The 17,395-nt window shown below is 39.4% G+C and overlaps 3 protein-coding genes across 4 annotated transcripts in view; all 3 read left to right on the top strand.

The window, feature by feature from the left end:
* LOC121810773 (protein HIGH CHLOROPHYLL FLUORESCENCE PHENOTYPE 173, chloroplastic-like) overlaps window positions 1-3,624 on the top strand; it is a 3,921-nt gene extending 297 nt beyond the window's left edge. The window contains exons 2-15 of the mRNA XM_042211505.1: window positions 158-208; window positions 714-848; window positions 969-992; window positions 1,120-1,231; window positions 1,336-1,461; window positions 1,579-1,628; window positions 1,746-1,904; window positions 1,984-2,079; window positions 2,197-2,312; window positions 2,414-2,537; window positions 2,845-2,958; window positions 3,045-3,125; window positions 3,226-3,377; window positions 3,458-3,624. Of these exons, the coding sequence (XP_042067439.1) occupies window positions 158-208; window positions 714-848; window positions 969-992; window positions 1,120-1,231; window positions 1,336-1,461; window positions 1,579-1,628; window positions 1,746-1,904; window positions 1,984-2,079; window positions 2,197-2,312; window positions 2,414-2,537; window positions 2,845-2,958; window positions 3,045-3,125; window positions 3,226-3,366 (1,329 nt within the window). The 3' untranslated portion in view covers window positions 3,367-3,377; window positions 3,458-3,624. The remainder of the gene's footprint in view (window positions 1-157; window positions 209-713; window positions 849-968; window positions 993-1,119; window positions 1,232-1,335; window positions 1,462-1,578; window positions 1,629-1,745; window positions 1,905-1,983; window positions 2,080-2,196; window positions 2,313-2,413; window positions 2,538-2,844; window positions 2,959-3,044; window positions 3,126-3,225; window positions 3,378-3,457) is intronic.
* Window positions 3,625-7,509: 3,885 nt separating this feature from the next.
* LOC121811322 (ras-related protein RABA1c) lies at window positions 7,510-9,826 on the top strand. Its single transcript, XM_042212159.1, has 2 exons — window positions 7,510-7,924; window positions 9,241-9,826. The coding sequence occupies exons 1-2, from the start codon at window positions 7,704-7,706 to the stop codon at window positions 9,674-9,676; spliced, it is 657 nt and encodes a 218-aa protein (XP_042068093.1). The 5' UTR covers window positions 7,510-7,703; the 3' UTR covers window positions 9,677-9,826.
* A 753-nt stretch (window positions 9,827-10,579) lies between these two features.
* Window positions 10,580-16,465, top strand: LOC121811320 (cellulose synthase A catalytic subunit 4 [UDP-forming]-like). Of its 2 annotated transcripts, XM_042212156.1 has the most exons (12): window positions 10,580-10,912; window positions 11,063-11,121; window positions 11,229-11,280; window positions 11,363-11,507; window positions 13,289-13,555; window positions 13,635-13,980; window positions 14,062-14,199; window positions 14,287-14,412; window positions 14,481-14,693; window positions 14,768-15,017; window positions 15,091-15,644; window positions 15,723-16,465. In XM_042212156.1, exons 1-12 carry the CDS (start codon window positions 10,732-10,734, stop codon window positions 16,308-16,310), a joined length of 2,919 nt encoding a protein of 972 aa, XP_042068090.1. In that variant the 5' UTR covers window positions 10,580-10,731; the 3' UTR covers window positions 16,311-16,465. The 2 variants fall into 2 exon arrangements, with proteins under 2 accessions (XP_042068090.1, XP_042068091.1); XM_042212157.1 differs by lacking the exons at window positions 10,580-10,912; window positions 11,063-11,121; window positions 11,229-11,280; window positions 11,363-11,507 and adding an exon at window positions 11,555-12,254.
* The last annotated feature ends 930 nt before the right edge of the window (window positions 16,466-17,395 follow it).

The raw sequence follows: 17,395 nt of genomic DNA, 5'->3' as shown, positions 1-17,395 counted from the left end.
ATGACGTCTCTTTTATATGCATGACTCTCTTTTATATATATAGATTAGTGATGATGAGGCCATAGGTAGAAGAATATCTGTAATTGAAAGATGTCTAAATAACATTTGCTTTGATTTTCTTTCATGATTACATTGTGAGACCTAACATTCTTTTCAGGTCAGAAATGAAGAAAAAGCTAGGAAGATGCTTGGTGAAGATGTTGATTTGGTATGGTTTCTATCTTCCATTGGCTTCCCAGTGATAGTCTATGGTGACAATATCTGACTTTTGTAATTATGTTTACTACGTTTCCGTGCTCACCAGCATTGCAGTGTTAGGATAGGTTTCTTGAATATCTACTATTACAGGCAACACTTTCTAGTGATCAGAATAGATACATTACTTTTTATAACCTTGTTTGTCTCTAATATGAGAACATTTTGGGTTTTTAATAGAAATAAATATAATAGTCCCCCAATATTAAAGGTTATTCCTTATTCCCGATATGGATATCTATGTTTGAGACTTTGAGTTAACACAACAATACTTAAAAGTTATCCTAAGTGAGCTGAACCCCTCCATTTCCACAAGAAAGGATGTTCCTTGTAGACATTCAAATAGGAGCAACACTTGTAAACAGATTTCCACAGTGATATATCAGTTGAACATGCTGGATACGATAAACCAATTTCTTTTTTTTGCAACTCTGATATCTTCAAAATATATAAATCAGATTGTTGGAGATATTACCAAAGCAAGCACATTGCTACCTGAGTACTTCAAAGGAGTAAAGTCGGTGATTAATGCTGTTTCAGTTATTGTTGGCCCAAAAGAAGGTGATACTCCAGACAGGGCCAAATATAGCCAGGTACTTACAGTCTGGAGGATATTGTGTTTGTGCTTTCATTTATTGTTCTATTCTTCCTACAATTCTGACACCATTTCTTTTGGCGTGTGTTCTGATCTTTATCCTTCTGTGTATATGCAGGGAATCAAGTTCTTCGAACCAGAGGTTAGTAATTGTACCTGTTTTTCCCACATCAACGGCTCAAGCTCCATATTTTCCTTTTACCAGCTTTTCATGCTGAGCAATGTCCCTTATAGTTGACTGTGGCTGTTCATTGGATTGATGAACGCAGATTAAAGGTGATTCCCCGGAAATGGTTGAGTTCATTGGCATGAAAAATCTGATCAGTGCAGTTAAGGAGTCAGTTGGACTTCGTTGTGGAAAACTAGTATTTGGATTTGAAGGTACGGAAGTAAGTTTAGCCTTGTCAGACGCCGTAGCTCTGTGTGCTGCATTCTTTTTTTGTTTTGCTTCCTTTTTAGTTGACATGTATCCATTGCCTGCACAGATAATGTATCCAGAGAGCTTCCTTGGGGTGCATTGGATGATGTTGTCATGGGAGGGGTAAGTGCCAGCGGATTTGAGATAGATCCTTCTGGTGGTGAGAATGGTAGACCAGCTGGAATTTTCCGGGGTTTGTTTCTCTCTCTCTTCCGAACAATATCAAAGACTTGAATATTTTAACTAGTTTCACAGCTAGTGATGTTTTTCACTCTTTTCTCTCAATTAAGCAAGCTACTTCCCTCTTCAGGATTCGTTTCTACTGCAAACAACGGAGGTTTTGCCAGTATCCGCACAAAGGTAATCTACGGTTTTATCCGTTTCTGTCCTCCCTCACTCATTCCCCACAGATGCATAATATGCTATATTTGTCCACTATGTTAGAGTAATGTGTTAACATTCTTTATCTTTCTCCAGAATTTCTCCATACCAGAAGATCTCTCTGCATATGATGGTCTTGAGTTGCGCATCAAAGGTGATGGCCGTAGATATAAATTCATGCTACGAACCAGTCGTGATTGGGACACTGTTGCATATACAACTGGCTTTGACTCTGTTAAGGATCAATGGCAATCGGTGAGCTGTTACATGTGCTTTTGTACTATAACCAGTGGATCAGTAAGCATCTTTGAAACTCACAATTACTCACTTTCAGGTTCGCTTGCCTTTCTCTTCTTTGAGACCTATATTTCGAGCACGAACTGTGTCTGATGCCCAACCCTTTAATCCTAGTGAAATCATATCATTTCAGGCATGTTTCCATGAATAATTTTCTGTCCTCAATCCATTTCATCCTGAAATATATCTACCTTCATGATCAGCAATAATCTCTTTAGCTCATGTAATAATTTTTCAATAATGCTTACAGCTGATGTTCAGCAAGTTTGAGTATGATGGGAAGTTGAACCCAACTTTTGTTGAAGGTCCATTCCAGCTTCCAATATCAACCATAAGAGCTTACATGAAAGAGCCAATTACTCCCAGGTTGATTCACACATTAGATCCTTTTCTTTTCCTCTCAATTCATTAATGAAATTACCCTTTCATGTAATTTCTCTTCATTTTGTTATCTTCTAAAATCTCAGGTTTGTGCATGTGAGCTCGGCTGGAGTCACTAGACCCGATAGGCCAGGACTTGATTTAACCAAACAGCCTCCAGCCGTCCGCATGAACAAGGAGTTGGGCTTTATTCTCACATACAAATTGAAGGTTCTCCCTCCATTTTTCTGCGGTGTTAATTCAATAATATATAGGCTGCAATCAGTTTCAAGTATTCAAACATCGTTTATGAATCTCACTATTTTCCTCTGCATCTTATTGTTTAATAATTACTCCATATGTAGTACAATACTAGATACAATCAATTAGTTTTATCTAGTTATCAGAGGCAGTAGATATCCAGTTACAGTAATACTATTGTAATCAATATTGATAAGATCGAACATAGGCCGTGTATTTATTACTAGCAAATTCAACTTCTGCGTTCACATCAATCCCAACCATGTCATGTTTTCAGGGGGAAGATCTAATCAGGGAAAGTGGCATTCCATATACAATTATCAGACCCTGTGCATTAACCGAGGAACCTGCCGGAGCTGATCTCATCTTTGCTCAAGGAGATGATATAACAGTATGAACATGAATACCGAATAAAAAAAATGCTTTTGAATTTATAATGTCACAAGATACCTCTATAACCTTCAATTTGGTTTAAAGGGGAAGATTTCCAGGGAGGAAGTTGCAAAGGTATGTATTGCTGCACTGGAAAGCCCTTATGCATGTGACAAGACATTTGAGGTTCTTTCACTTTTTACCATGAAAATCTTTAATCTTGTTTTGAGAAATTATTTGTTCTTCGAGTATTATGTGATTCTCCGTTGCTTGTTATTCAGGTTAGAGCGTGATTCCGTTCAGCGAACCTTACACTGTGGATCCAGAAAATCCTCCTCCTGAAAAGGACTACAATGTGTACTTCAAAACACTGAAAGATGGCATAACAGGGAAACAAAGCTTAGAGCAAACACCTGTTTCCGTCTAAATCTAAACTCGGTGAGTTGAATACCGAATATTCTTTATGCTATTCTCATGTATAGTTTTGTCAATGTAGTCTGGTAACTTGAGTATTCCAGTCTGCAGAAAATCTTTGTTGAGTGGTGATCTCATATCATACATGTTCATGAAAGGGCTGAGTTAGCTGCCTGTGTAATTGGCTTGCTTGAGATACTTGTAATTGTAAAGCTTACAGTTGCTAAAGCAGAAAGAAAAAGTACAGGTAAATGATTGTGATTTCTGATTATGTGATAGAGGTTGTTACTATCATTTTTACCACTGACAGTAATAGAAATAGCATTTGTTGTGGAAAAGCTCTGAGCTTTTTGCCATAGTGAAAAACTGCAGCATTACATCAGGCTAGGCCTGAGACCAGGAGGCCTAGAAAGGTCTATTTAATACATCCTTTGTTATACATATACTCCATCTTTAATCTCTAGTATTATCAATCTTTCCCATCTATATTTTTCTTTCATTTTTGCGAAATTAATTTATCTTCCAAACCCAAAGGAATCTCCTACTACATTTTCTAATACACCAATATACTACACCTTTCCCTCCTATTTTCTCTCATCCACCTTCTCTCTACTTATTTTCGTTTAAATAATTGTGCTACTTCTTGTTAACATTCATGCAACTTCATTTAAATTTGACTTGAAATCGCTCAACATAAATAGATTTATTACTTATTTTTGGTCTAGAAAATATATAGTCACATTTTGATTTTTTTGCAAGCATGTATTTTTCAATTAAAGGTAATGGAAATAACTATTCTTGTTTAGTTTGATATACATGGTAAAGACAATTATGGTCAAACCCTTATTATATAGATACGACAAAGATTGGACTGACATAACTAATTTTTATTCGACCGACCAAACAATTGTCAAATTTACTACACAAAGAATCATTATTAATTGTGTCGGTTGGATCTTTATCGTATAGACACAATGACGATTCGACATAATTGTCTTTACCTTTTGTATCAAATTAACCAAACACATTTTTGTACAATTGTTATATACGTGCTCGGAAAAAATGAAAATGTGCGTACAATTATACCCAGGATTTCAAGTCAAATTAAAGTTTCGCATAAACTGTTAACAAGAATTCACACAATTATTAAGAGTTAAAAAAAGTAGAGAGATCAAATAGAATGGAGAAGATGGATGAGAGAAAATAGGGGATAGAAGGTGTTGGGAGTGGGTGTTGTTTTCCCAAAGAGGAATCCACTGGTCCACTTTATTTTGATGTATTAGGAAAATTAGTAATTTTCTTTCCTTCTGAAATTAATTAAGTAATTTAAATTAATTAATGCATTTCACAGCTTCTCACTGCAGATTCCGACTTAATTTATTTGAAGCCATGTGATTGAATCTACATCTAAAAGCATGACCAATTTCATCTTCGAAAATTCAAATCATGACGTGAACATGAAAATAATATAGGCACTGAAAATCAATATAGCTTAACATTCATAACCAGAATAAACTTTAGTGTTGTCTCTACTGTTACATTAAGTATGGAAGATTATATATAGAGTTGCAGAATAGTTGTTTGATGTAGAAGAGAAGGTGCAATCTCCGAATCCGAGTAGTATTCAGCATCTCATGGGAGCACACAAGCATGTCTGCAAAAACATATGATTCAATTAACAATAAGAAATAATGTGTGTCTACATGTGATAATAATTAACATGAAAGATTGAACGAACCACGTTGAAAGAGAGGGCGCGTTGGCATTTGTGAGGTCGTCTGGCGAGCTCAGAAACGCTCTTCGTTGAACCAGTGGAGACCAGAGTAGTCGAAGTTGAATTCAAAGACGTCGTGGTATTTGGAGAGCAGGCATTCGGAGACAGAGCGAGACACTGATAAGGCCTATTTCATGCATCGGTTTAGGGGCAAAAAGTACGCTACTTGATCGGTTTATCGCGCAAAAGCAAGTGTTAATTGTGCAGGAATGCGCTTGACCAAGGCAACAAGGCCAAACTGATCAAGCAAGTACAACGGGCGAAAAAAGGCCAAAAATCGGAGAGTTGATCAAGGAGAGTAATCAAGCAGTCAAGAAGGGGACCACTGGCTTCCAGAAGAAGGACACGTGAGGCTAATGAGTTGGATGGTGCGCATCATTCTGTTAGCAAGGACGACGTTCTAGAAGAGGACACGTGCTGATACGTGAGACGCAAGGACGGATCTGAGTCATGAATCTGTTTTTGAAAAGCGACGTCATTCTAGAAGGAAGGCACGTAGCATTCGATGAGTCGCTCGCTCACAGCGTGAGCGAATATCCTCTGCCAAGATCGTTATCCAGCTGGAGATTGTGCGAAGTGCCTATAAATAGAGGATGTGCCACCATAATAAAAAAAACCTTCCTTTTACGTTTAGTTTATGTTTTTAGTTTAGTTTACGTTTTAGTTTAGTCTCCCAGTACTAAAGATAGAGAAATGTTTAGTTAGAAAGGGCGACCGAAGGAAGCGCTACAGAATTCTCGATATATGTCGGCGTTATCTCAAGTTTCTCGCCGAGGACCTCTCGGTTTTACTTGCTTTATTCTCCGAAGAGTTAGCTTAGTTTAATTCTCGCATTGTAGCTAAAGTTTCGATCTTTTTACATTCCGCATGGTCGCTGTACTGTTCTGAGCTTTTAGTATAAAATCGAGTTATTTTTGTTTTCGTTCTCGTGTTTACTGTTTTCAAGTTCATTTTAGCTTTTAATCTTTGGCCAGGTGTTTAATCATGTTGAGTGGCAAGGTGTTTCATGTTTTCCGTAGCATGCTTAGTTAGTTGAGTTCTTATTCTCAGCCTGACGTTTACTTGATCCAGTAGTAATCAGTGACTTGATCCTGTAGATAGTTTACTTTGTGCCTAGTGTAAACTCAATAGTAAAACTCTCAAATTTAAAGCGTGGCAGCAGCCGAACTCTATTCACTACGCACACACTCGATACACTCGCTTCTCTGTGGGATCGACCTCGAACCTGCCGCTTTACTGTTAAAGTAGTGCAAATCGGGAGTTATATAAATTACATTGGTTGGCTAGCGAGAGCGAGATCGCCTTGATCAAGTGGCAACGACATTTGCTAACTGGTCCATTCGGTTCAGTTATCTTCCATATAGCTTGATCCACTCACGCGAACTCAAATCTCACTCCCTCCACTCCCAACCAGACACCAACTGAATCCTCTGGGATTCGGGTGAGATTTCGGAGATGGACATTGTTTGGGAAATTAAAGATTGAAGAAGAGAGTAATAATTGGATGGGAGTGGATGCGATGCGATAGTGATTGGTTTTATACTTTTATAAGGTGTCATGGCATGTGCTGTTCCTCATCTCACTTGAGTTCTTGTCTACCCAAATTCAGCTACCTGCATTTCGGTTTCAACGCTGCTCTTCTCCTATATTACTTCTTCCTCCTCCAGGGAATACAATACTATTTCCCACCCTTTTATTCACTTCACCATCATTCAATCAAGATTAAAATTAGGCCAGGAAAATCGTGACACTTGTGTCATTTTCAGCTCAATTTGATAACGACTTAATCCAATAAGGTTCAATCCAAACTCGAACATGACCCTTACATGACACATACCCGTTAATTGCAAGAGTTGACACGAAATCTTAATTTACATGACTAGACTTAATTCTTAAATCTAATATTTTGAAAAGAATAAATATAATTAAAATAATACTAATATTTTTTTAATAGGTTAACGAAATCCAGTCGAAAATTATGAGATTTCTTATGGATCGATATGATAAGGACATAAAGCCCAATAAACTCTTAAACTTGACTCAAAATCCAATAATTTCGTGTGAGTACTTGTCGGATTTTTGAATTATATCCTATATAAAATTAAATGATTCAAAAAATAATAAAGCTCAACTCATAATTGTATAGTCAAACTAAAGTACAAAATATTGACACAATAGGACACCACGAATGCCATATTTTGAACTACATGATGTTATTCAGAAAGCATGAATTAATTTGTTGCCTACAAATTTTTCTTCTCTTTTTCGGGAATTTCTACAATATGGGCCCCCACAGCTTCAGCCCATTAAATTCCTGAAGCAAAAATATTGGCTCAATAAAATTAAAAAAAGAAAAAATACAGAAAAGGAGAAACGAAGCTGAAAAAAGGTCTTTGAGTGACTGTTGAAAAACAGGAAATCCGCACTATCTCTTACTGTTGTTATCTCCTTCATAATTAACTCTCCCAAATCCCACCCCATATTTTGCTTACTTGACCTTTTTCGAAAAGAGTGTTGGTTTTACGTGAACTGGATCCGCCTAGCCGGCCCTGCTACCCTCCCAATCTGTCACAGCAATGGCGGGTTACCGGGCAGAAGACGACTATGATTACTTGTTTAAGGTGGTTTTGATTGGGGATTCCGGCGTCGGAAAATCCAACTTGCTTTCTAGGTTTACAAGGAATGAGTTCAGCCTCGAGTCCAAATCGACTATCGGCGTCGAGTTCGCCACCAGAAGTTTGACAGTCGACGGCAAAGTGATCAAGGCTCAGATTTGGGACACTGCGGGTCAGGAGAGGTGCGCATTTGTGTTCGTTGTTTGCTAATCTCTGATCTGCTGTTCTTGCAATTTGTATTCTAGCTATATTATTCGAGAATTGCTGAAATTGATCTGCTGTTCATTGTTTATGGAAATTGTGTTTAGTAGATTTCTAGTTATGTAGGGAGATGGAGGTTTGCTAGATAGATCTGTAGGCTGTGTGAAGCCGTCATTAGGTTTGAGTTTGAGCTGAAAGCGTTTACTGATCTAGGTTTAGTAATGGGAGATAATGTTTGATTTTTGGAAAGGCAGTTAGGCAGATTCTTCAAGTGTACCATGTAGATCGACGGAATATGCCATACTATACTATGCTAGTCTTAGTTTTTCTTATGCACTTACCGAATTGCGCCTTTTTTCCCTACACATGGTGTGAACTGGGAAATGAGTTTTGTGTAGCTGTTCGACTAGCAGTGCTGTGTGATCAAGGGATTATATGAGCTGATTCTATGGAATCAGAAAATTTACAAGGATCTTTATAGAAGTTACGTATTTGGTTTTATGCTCAAAGGCCTGCAAATGTGTTTGCAGGTTTTGTGCAGTCTTATTCTAGATGATTTTCTTGCAAGCAAGACCTTAAGAATATCGTAACCTAGTTGTAATAACAATTTTTGTTTTGTTTCAATATTCTAATAGTGGTGTGGACCGTGGAATGATCATGGCATGGATGAAATTGCTGACCCATATAATATGCCTAAACTCAACTTGATGATTATCAAAGTTAAAATAATAAGCTTTTCTTATACCCACTAATAATAGATGCTCTCTCATTCAAGTTAACTACTCCGAGCTATTGAAATCTTGACTGGCATAGTTTTGATGAGTCAACTTTTCTTATGCCCAATTTTAAGTTTCTGCCAAAAAGTTAATAATGATGGGGATATGGATCAGAATCAATTTTCTGTTACGAGTCAACTATAGTTTTAATCTTCCACTGGCTTAAGGGTATATAGTATATACCCTGTCTTGTCATGTTGGGCTATTGCAAAATCCAAACCTGTAAGATCAAAGGTATAGTTGCTATCCTTGAGGTAACAAATCCCAGTGTGAGGTAGCATCGTAGTTTAGAGATTAAACTAACTAAATATCATACAGATGATCACAAGTCAAGGTTGATGCAGAGAATTACTATTGCCAAGTTACACTTCTGTAGTTAAATAGCTTGCCTTTTCGTAGGACTAATCATTTCATTCGGCAGTCGCCTTCATCAGGAAAGATGAGACTTTTCATGGTTTCCATTTTACATCACTTGCTTCCTTTATGCTCTGAGCATCATATGTTCTCCCACTGGTCTCCAGGTACCGTGCAATCACCAGTGCATACTATCGCGGTGCTGTTGGTGCTTTGCTTGTGTATGATGTCACTAGGCACTCCACATTTGAAAGCGTCGAGAGGTGGTTAAGAGAGTTGAGGGATCACACTGATCCAAACATAGTTGTCATGCTTATTGGCAACAAATGTGACCTCCGGCATCTGGTGGCAGTCTCAACAGATGACGGGACCTCATTTGCTGAAAAGGAGTCGCTTTACTTTATGGAAACTTCTGCCCTCGATGCTACCAATGTCGAGAATGCATTCACAGAAGTTCTCACGCAAATACACCGCATTGTGAGCAAGAAGAGCATGGAGGCAGGTGACGACGGGAATGCACAGAATGTCCCGTCAAAGGGCGAACAAATCGACGTGAGCAAAGGCGCATCGGGTGTGAAGCAAGGAGGTTGCTGCTCCTCGTAGATTTTTTTACCCTCGTGAGGTATGATGCCAGCTTCTTTGAGATTGTGGTGTAAACTTTTACCTCTGCAGATGTTAGATATGTTGTGATCGACGACATGCTATAATATTTATTGCTTTCATGGAGTGCCTAATTTATGGTGTTAATTACAAGGAGATTTTAATTTATGACTCAACCACCCAAACAAACAAAATTTTTTCTAACCTCTACACTGTTGACAAATAGTAAAATAACATTAAAAAATTACAAAAGAACCTTCTTTCAACATTTCTTTTAAAATTAAAAATTAAAAATGAAAATAAATAAAAATAAAAATCTAAGTCACATCACCCGCCCTCATCCGGTGGTCGCCAATCCCGGCCGCCTCGCTCTCCTCCATCCCACGACGGAACACGGTGGAGCACTCCGGCAGCTCGCCTAGATCGGCGAAGAGCGACTCATCCTCCTCCCTCATCGTGAAAATCATCGCCATCTCGCTGTCGGCACTAATCCTGTCCTCCGCCAGCATCGGGCTCTCCAACATAGTGCAATTTGCCGATTCGAAATCAGCAAACCATCCGAATTCGCCGTTTTGGATGAACAGCCGTTCGCCGCCGTTATTGCTATTGCTACTATGAGAAGGACTGATACAGTGTACACTACATTAATTCAGGGGCCTTTTTGAGAAGACCCAAATTTACGAGGACAAATCTGCAAATCTCCAGAGTTTGAGTCCTTTAAGATGAAGAATAGTTTAGTTGGTTGAGAGATGTATGTCCCCAACCATAACCTGCCTTACAATTCCCGCAAAATTTTTGAAATCTTTCAACCAGAAATCAGAAAGAAAAAAGAAAAAAAGATGATCCTTCTCCATCACCTTCTGATTAAAGCTTCATTCCACCAAACTCAACAGCCTTTCCCAATTCTATTTCATATTCATCAAAAACAACACTTATATTCCTTGATTTTGTCTCTCAAATCATTTCCACATATATATTTCCATGCTTGGAAATCTTCTTGAGAAAATACTTTGGGGAGAATTATAAACCTACTATTTGCAGAAGGTGGCAAAGTAAAGATGATGGAATCTGGAATTCCCATATGCAAGACTTGTGGAGAACAAGTGGGATTAAACTCCAAAGGTGAAGTCTTTGTGGCCTGTAATGAATGCAATTATCCCATTTGCCAACATTGTCTGGATTACGAGATCAAGGAAGACCGTACCTCCTGCATCCGCTGTGCCACTCCTTACGCTGAAGGCATACTACTCTTTCTATTTTGCTTTTACTGAACATTCACTTGATCACAGCTTTGATGCATGTTTTCATGAAATCTGAGTGTGGTCATGTTTCACATATTTTTTTCTCAATATATATGTTTTGTATATAATGAATGTATTGAATGGACAGATGGTGCAGCAGTGGCTGAAGAATCCGGCAATCATATTCCGACTATACATACTTCTCAGGCAAGAAGCATCATAATGTTTTTTGTTCAAGTTGATTAGTTACTGAGTGATTATAATTTGTTTCAATGTTTAATGGAATGCCAATATATGCTTGAATGTTTTTGCAGGAAACTGGAGTTCATGCTAGAAATACCAGTACTGTTTCCACAATAGACAGTGGTGAGTGAACAATTTTAACAATAATATCAGCCTACATTGTTGGATGAGAAATTCATTATTTTACTCTTGTCTTAATTTCAAGAATATATGGATGATTCTGGAAATCCGATATGGAAGAATCGTGTGGAAAGTTGGAAAGACAAGAAGAATAAGAAGAGCAAAGCTCCGAAAAAGGATAAAAAAGCAGAAATAGTTCCATCTGAACAGCAAATGGATGACCAACCTCAGTAAGCACACTGAAACTTACATCATTTCACAACAACTACTAAACTGAATACTACTACGTAACATCCTTGACCTTATACATGTTTTATTTTAAATATTTGCTTTGTCATTTTGCATTATGAAATTACTAAAATTGTGAAGTGGGCATTATAAATAAGGGATCAATGTTATTTTTATAAATAAATAACGATTTATTTGGAAACAAATAAAATAGAAAATATTCGATATTAAATTATTAAAATAGATCGTCATTTTATGAAGTACCTAATCAAACAAATGGAATCTATATGTAGTTTGATCACTCGTAAGGTGTAAAAAAATTATATATATTATACAAATAAGAATTAGAATTATTATTTTTATATGTGGTGTTTTATTTTTAATTAGTGACCAACACGTTTTTTTTGCCGGATCTATTTGTGTGGCCACGTAGTAATTCATATGGTAGGACTTTTACATGAGTCATCATCCCCCTATTCTCTTTCATATTTCAAAATATTTTTAAATGCATTCAATATTAGATTTATAAAGGATGATATTAAAAGAAAATATAAAAATATATATAGTTATGTGATATAGATGAAGGAGGAGGGGGTCAGCTTATAAACCAACATTTGCTAACAATACTAGAGGGAGGTGCGTGTGAATGCTTGGGGGAGGCGTAGTAGAAATGAAGAGTCAGGGAGAGATATAGACAATAACTCTGAAATCAAAACCAGGAGCTCGGCTGACGAGCATATGAAAGTAAGGTGTGTATAAATCACGCTTTTAATTTTTCATGTTTTATGTACTTCTTTGCTATGTGTTAAATAAAGTGAATAATTTGATTATATGACGTGACTCAGATATAATTATGAGTTATTTGATATAGATGGTGGAATATAGTATGGATATGTGATTAGTGCAATGGATATGTTTAATATATTGTAAATGAATTATATGATAGAAATATGTAATTGATGCAGTTGATATGTTTGCACGTGCTTTTGGAATTATTTGAATCATTGGATTAAACAGGATCTGTGACAGTCATGTCCTGGGTCTGATATCAATGGCAATGGACCTACGGGTCATATTTACAATGGCAATGGACCTTCAGGTCATATATATGTATACAATGGCAATGGACCTACAGGTCAGATATACAATGGTAATGGACCTTCAGGTCATATATACAATGGCAACGGACCTTCGGGTCATACATATATATGTACAAATGCAATGGGACCTTCGGGTCATGTACAATGGAATGCAGGGCAGATACCGGACTTGATTTGTTACAGAATAATAAACTGAACAAAGTGACATATGCATATTTATATAGAACTGTTTCTAATAGTTATGGTTTATTGCTATGTGTATTGATAAAAGAATATGGTTTATAATTGTGATGTGAAACTAAAGGTATGGTTTATTTTCATTGATTTGCGACTCATGTAAACAACTACTATTATTTTTAAGGAGTAAGATATAGATGATGTTTAAGTTTACGTGAGTTATGCGTATTATCAGGATCAGCAGCTGACGCATTTCTTTACATGTAGATAAATATATAACATATAGGATGATGAGAGCGTCCCACTACAGTCCAAAAATATTTTATAATATGTATCGAATAAATGTTAGCTTTTGAAATTTTATTTGAAGTTTGTTTATTACAATTGTTGACGTAAGATGGGTTGTGTGTGACAAAATAAACATTTATGTATCCATCACTATAGACATACATCTTCTTGTTTGATTACTCAATTGATGAGAATGTCATAACATCAAAAAATTGCAGGTCAGTGGATACTTCTCAGGCTCTTTCCAGAGTAATCCCTATACCGAAATCCCAGCTCACAGCATACAGAGCTGTGATCATCATGCGACTCATCATCCTCGCCCTTTTCTTCCAATATCGTGTCACGCATCCTGTTGACAGTGCCTTTGGTCTATGGCTGACTTCTGTCATTTGTGAGATATGGTTCGCCTTCTCTTGGGTGCTCGATCAGTTCCCCAAATGGTGTCCTATCAACAGGGAGACCTTCATTGACCGCTTGTCTGCCAGGTCTCTTCTTTTTCTTCTTCTTCTTCTTCTAAAACATGACAAGATTTGCTTAAGATTTTGTGATCTGATGATACTCTAGGTATGAGCGCGAGGGGGAGCCGTCTGAGCTTGCTGCTGTCGATTTCTTTGTGAGTACAGTGGATCCATTGAAGGAGCCTCCTTTGATAACAGCAAACACAGTCCTCTCAATCCTCGCAGTGGATTATCCAGTTGATAAAGTTTCTTGCTATGTATCTGATGATGGTGCAGCCATGCTTACCTTCGAGTCCCTTGTGGAGACGGCTGATTTTGCAAGGAAATGGGTGCCCTTCTGCAAGAAATTCGCCATTGAGCCTCGTGCCCCAGAGTTCTACTTCTCACAAAAGATTGACTACTTGAAGGATAAAATCCAGCCTTCCTTTGTCAAGGAACGCAGAGCAATGAAAGTAAGTGAACTCTTCAGCATTGATCCATTCTTTTCCACTAGATTTATCTCGAAAATCATCCTTTGTTCTACTGTGTTACAGAGAGACTACGAAGAGTATAAAGTTCGGATAAACGCTTTAGTAGCAAAGGCCCAGAAAACACCAGATGAAGGGTGGATCATGGCTGATGGAACATCTTGGCCGGGAAATAATTCCCGCGATCATCCTGGAATGATTCAGGTTCATTCTAGTACCCTCATTCATACATATGTTCTTGTGACACCAATATCAACTCACACTGTCGAAACCATGTTCGTTCGATCTTAGGTGTTTTTAGGAAACACGGGCGCACACGATACAGATGGCAATGAGCTGCCGAGGTTGGTTTATGTCTCTAGAGAGAAGAGACCTGGTTACCAACATCACAAGAAGGCTGGTGCAGAAAATGCTCTGGTGAGAGTTCTTACTATCTTCTTCACCAAACGAAGATGACGATGATGCAGATGATAATCTTGTTTCAGATAAGAGTTTCTGCGGTTCTAACAAACGCACCGTACATACTCAATCTTGATTGTGATCACTATGTGAACAACAGCAAAGCTATTCGCGAGGCAATGTGTTTCTTCATGGATCCTCAAGTTGGCCGCGACGTCTGCTATGTGCAGTTCCCCCAGAGGTTTGATGGCATTGACAAGAGCGATCGATATGCCAACCGTAACACAGTTTTCTTCGACGTAATGACCCTTCTCTATTCAGTAATTAAATCCTTACTACAATCTTGTGCAGAAAATCACTTGTATTCTTGCAGGTAAACATGAAAGGGTTGGATGGAATTCAAGGACCAGTGTATGTCGGGACAGGATGTGTCTTCAACAGACAAGCCCTTTACGGCTATGGCCCTTCAAACCTTCCCACTCTGCCTGCCAAGTCATCGTCATCGTCTTGCTGCTGCTGTTGTAGAAAGAAGCCCGCGAAAGAGAAGGATTTCGCAGAGACGTATCGTGATGCCAAGAGAGAAGACCTCGATGCTGCCATCTTCAACCTCAGAGAAATCGACAGTCAGTTTCTTACATTTCCTTTCATTTCATTTCATAGCAACAGCAATTCATCATGCTTATGATTCTTTTGCAGATTACGATGAACACGAGAGGTCGATGCTCATCTCGCAGATGAGCTTCGAGAAGACCTTCGGGTTGTCTAGCGTCTTCATCGAGTCAACACTGCTGGAAAACGGAGGAGTGGCTGATTCCGCGAATCCATCAACGCTGATCAGAGAAGCAATCCATGTGATCGGGTGCGGGTACGAGGAGAAGACGGCATGGGGGAAGGAGATCGGTTGGATCTACGGGTCGGTTACAGAGGATATTCTGACGGGATTCAAGATGCAATGCCGCGGGTGGAGATCAATCTATTGTATGCCGTTGAGGCCGGCGTTCAAGGGATCGGCGCCGATCAACTTGTCGGACAGGCTGCACCAGGTTCTGCGATGGGCGTTGGGATCCGTCGAGATCTTCCTGAGCAGACATTGCCCCTTGTGGTACGGCTTCGGCGCCGGCCGCCTCATGTGGCTGCAGCGCCTCGCCTACATCAACACCATTGTTTACCCTTTCACCTCTCTCCCTCTCGTCGCGTACTGCACCCTCCCCGCGATATGCCTCGTCACCGGCAAATTCATCATCCCCACGGTAATTCAATTCGCCTAGGGTTTCCAGTTTTGCCCTAATTTTGTTCAATTTGCCTAATTAGACCTGAATTGATTTCAGCTGTCGAATCTGGCGAGCGTGCTGTTTCTAGGGCTTTTCATCTCGATCATCCTGACGAGCGTGATCGAGCTGCGGTGGAGCGGCGTGAGCATCGAGGCGCTGTGGCGTAACGAGCAGTTCTGGGTGATCGGCGGCGTGTCGGCGCACCTGTTCGCGGTGTTCCAGGGGTTCCTGAAAATGCTGGCGGGGGTGGACACGAACTTCACGGTGACGGCGAAGGCGGCGGACGACGGGGAGTTTGCGGATCTGTATGTATTCAAGTGGACGACGGTCCTGATCCCGCCGACGACGATCCTGATCATGAACCTGGTGGGAGTGGTGGCGGGATTCTCGGACGCGCTGAACAGCGGGTACGAGTCGTGGGGCCCGCTGTTCGGGAAAGTGTTCTTCGCGTTTTGGGTGATTCTTCATCTATATCCGTTCCTGAAAGGTCTGATGGGGCGGCAGAATCGGACTCCAACCATAGTTGTGCTGTGGTCGGTGCTTCTGGCCTCTGTTTTCTCTCTCATATGGGTGAAGATCGATCCCTTCGTCAGCACCAGTGATGCGTCGGCGGCTGCGGCCAGCTGCATCTCCATTGATTGTTAGCTCTTTTCAAATTTACCGCCACCAATAATGGGAACTCTTTATAAGTTGATAGTAATTCAGATTTTTGGGACTTATTTTATGAAAGAATGATGATCGACATGTTTGCTTAGATTGATTACTCTTTTAATTTTAATGTGAATACGTGGGTTAGAACAGATTTGCACAGCGGGTTATTTTTTTATTTTTCGAGTTATGTCCTCAGTCGATAGACAATTAATCTCTGGCATGTTACTTTTTTATTTTTCAATTTATCTCTTCTGCCGAAAGTCAAACAATTAATCCCTTTAATCCAACTATTTTAGTGTATTAAATGACTGCCGATAGTCAAACAATTAATCCCTTTAATCCAACTATTTTAGTGTATTAAATGATATTTTGGGAGATTGGCTAAATAGTTTTGCTATATTTATTTAATCTCAGTAACTATATTCATGTCTGAGTCATGACTAGTAACATGGTACATTAGAGCATCTCCAATAACCGGCGTCACCACCGCGACGCCGATTTTTCGCCGACGCCGGTTTGACGCTGAACCATTGGAACCGGCGTCGGCGAAATCGGCGTCAAAATCGGCGTCGCCATGCCGATTCCCGCGCTGACGCCGGTTCCGACGCCGATCCTCACGGGCGCCATTGTGCGTCCCGGATCGGCGCCAAACCGGCGTCGGATTTAATTTTTTTTTTTCTAAAACACTATATATACGCGCGTTGAACCTCATTTTCATTCGCACCACTTGTTTTAACGAGTATTCTCTCTACCTTACTTTCTGTTCAAGATCAATTTAAGAAATGAGTAATGCCTGTGGTAGTGGTGGGGATGCGGATGAGTACGAGCGTATGATGAACGAAGAGCTAGATGCCTATACGAGCCGTGAGTTTGATCGATGGATGCAGAGTTATATGCAGCCGGCGGCACCTCGCCCACGACCAGTTGTCCACCGTCGACAAGTGGTGCATCGTGATCATGAAGCTGCACATCAGCGCCTGTTCACAGATTACTTCGCAGAGGAGCCGCGTTTTGACGCCAACCATTTCAGGCGTCGTTTTAGGATGAGGCGGGACTTATTTATGCGTATTGTTAACGCA

This window comes from Salvia splendens, chromosome 7 (assembly GCF_004379255.2).
Source record: "Salvia splendens isolate huo1 chromosome 7, SspV2, whole genome shotgun sequence".
Classification (NCBI taxonomy): Eukaryota; Viridiplantae; Streptophyta; class Magnoliopsida; order Lamiales; family Lamiaceae; genus Salvia; species Salvia splendens.
Note: the sequence above shows the minus strand (reverse complement) of the source record. Positions and strands in the feature narration are given on the sequence as shown.

Bases quoted from the DNA above. Each gene is read 5' to 3' on its own strand.
- LOC121811322 (XM_042212159.1), top strand. From the start codon at position 7,704: ATGGCGGGTTACCGGGCAGAAGACGACTATGATTACTTGTTTAAGGTG. The intron at 7,925-9,240 runs GTGCGCATTTGT...ACTGGTCTCCAG, and splicing joins GACACTGCGGGTCAGGAGAG to GTACCGTGCAATCACCAGTG.
- LOC121811320 (XM_042212156.1), top strand. From the start codon at position 10,732: ATGATGGAATCTGGAATTCCCATATGCAAGACTTGTGGAGAACAAGTG. The intron at 11,122-11,228 runs GCAAGAAGCATC...ATGTTTTTGCAG, and splicing joins CGACTATACATACTTCTCAG to GAAACTGGAGTTCATGCTAG. The intron at 15,645-15,722 runs GTAATTCAATTC...AATTGATTTCAG, and splicing joins GCAAATTCATCATCCCCACG to CTGTCGAATCTGGCGAGCGT.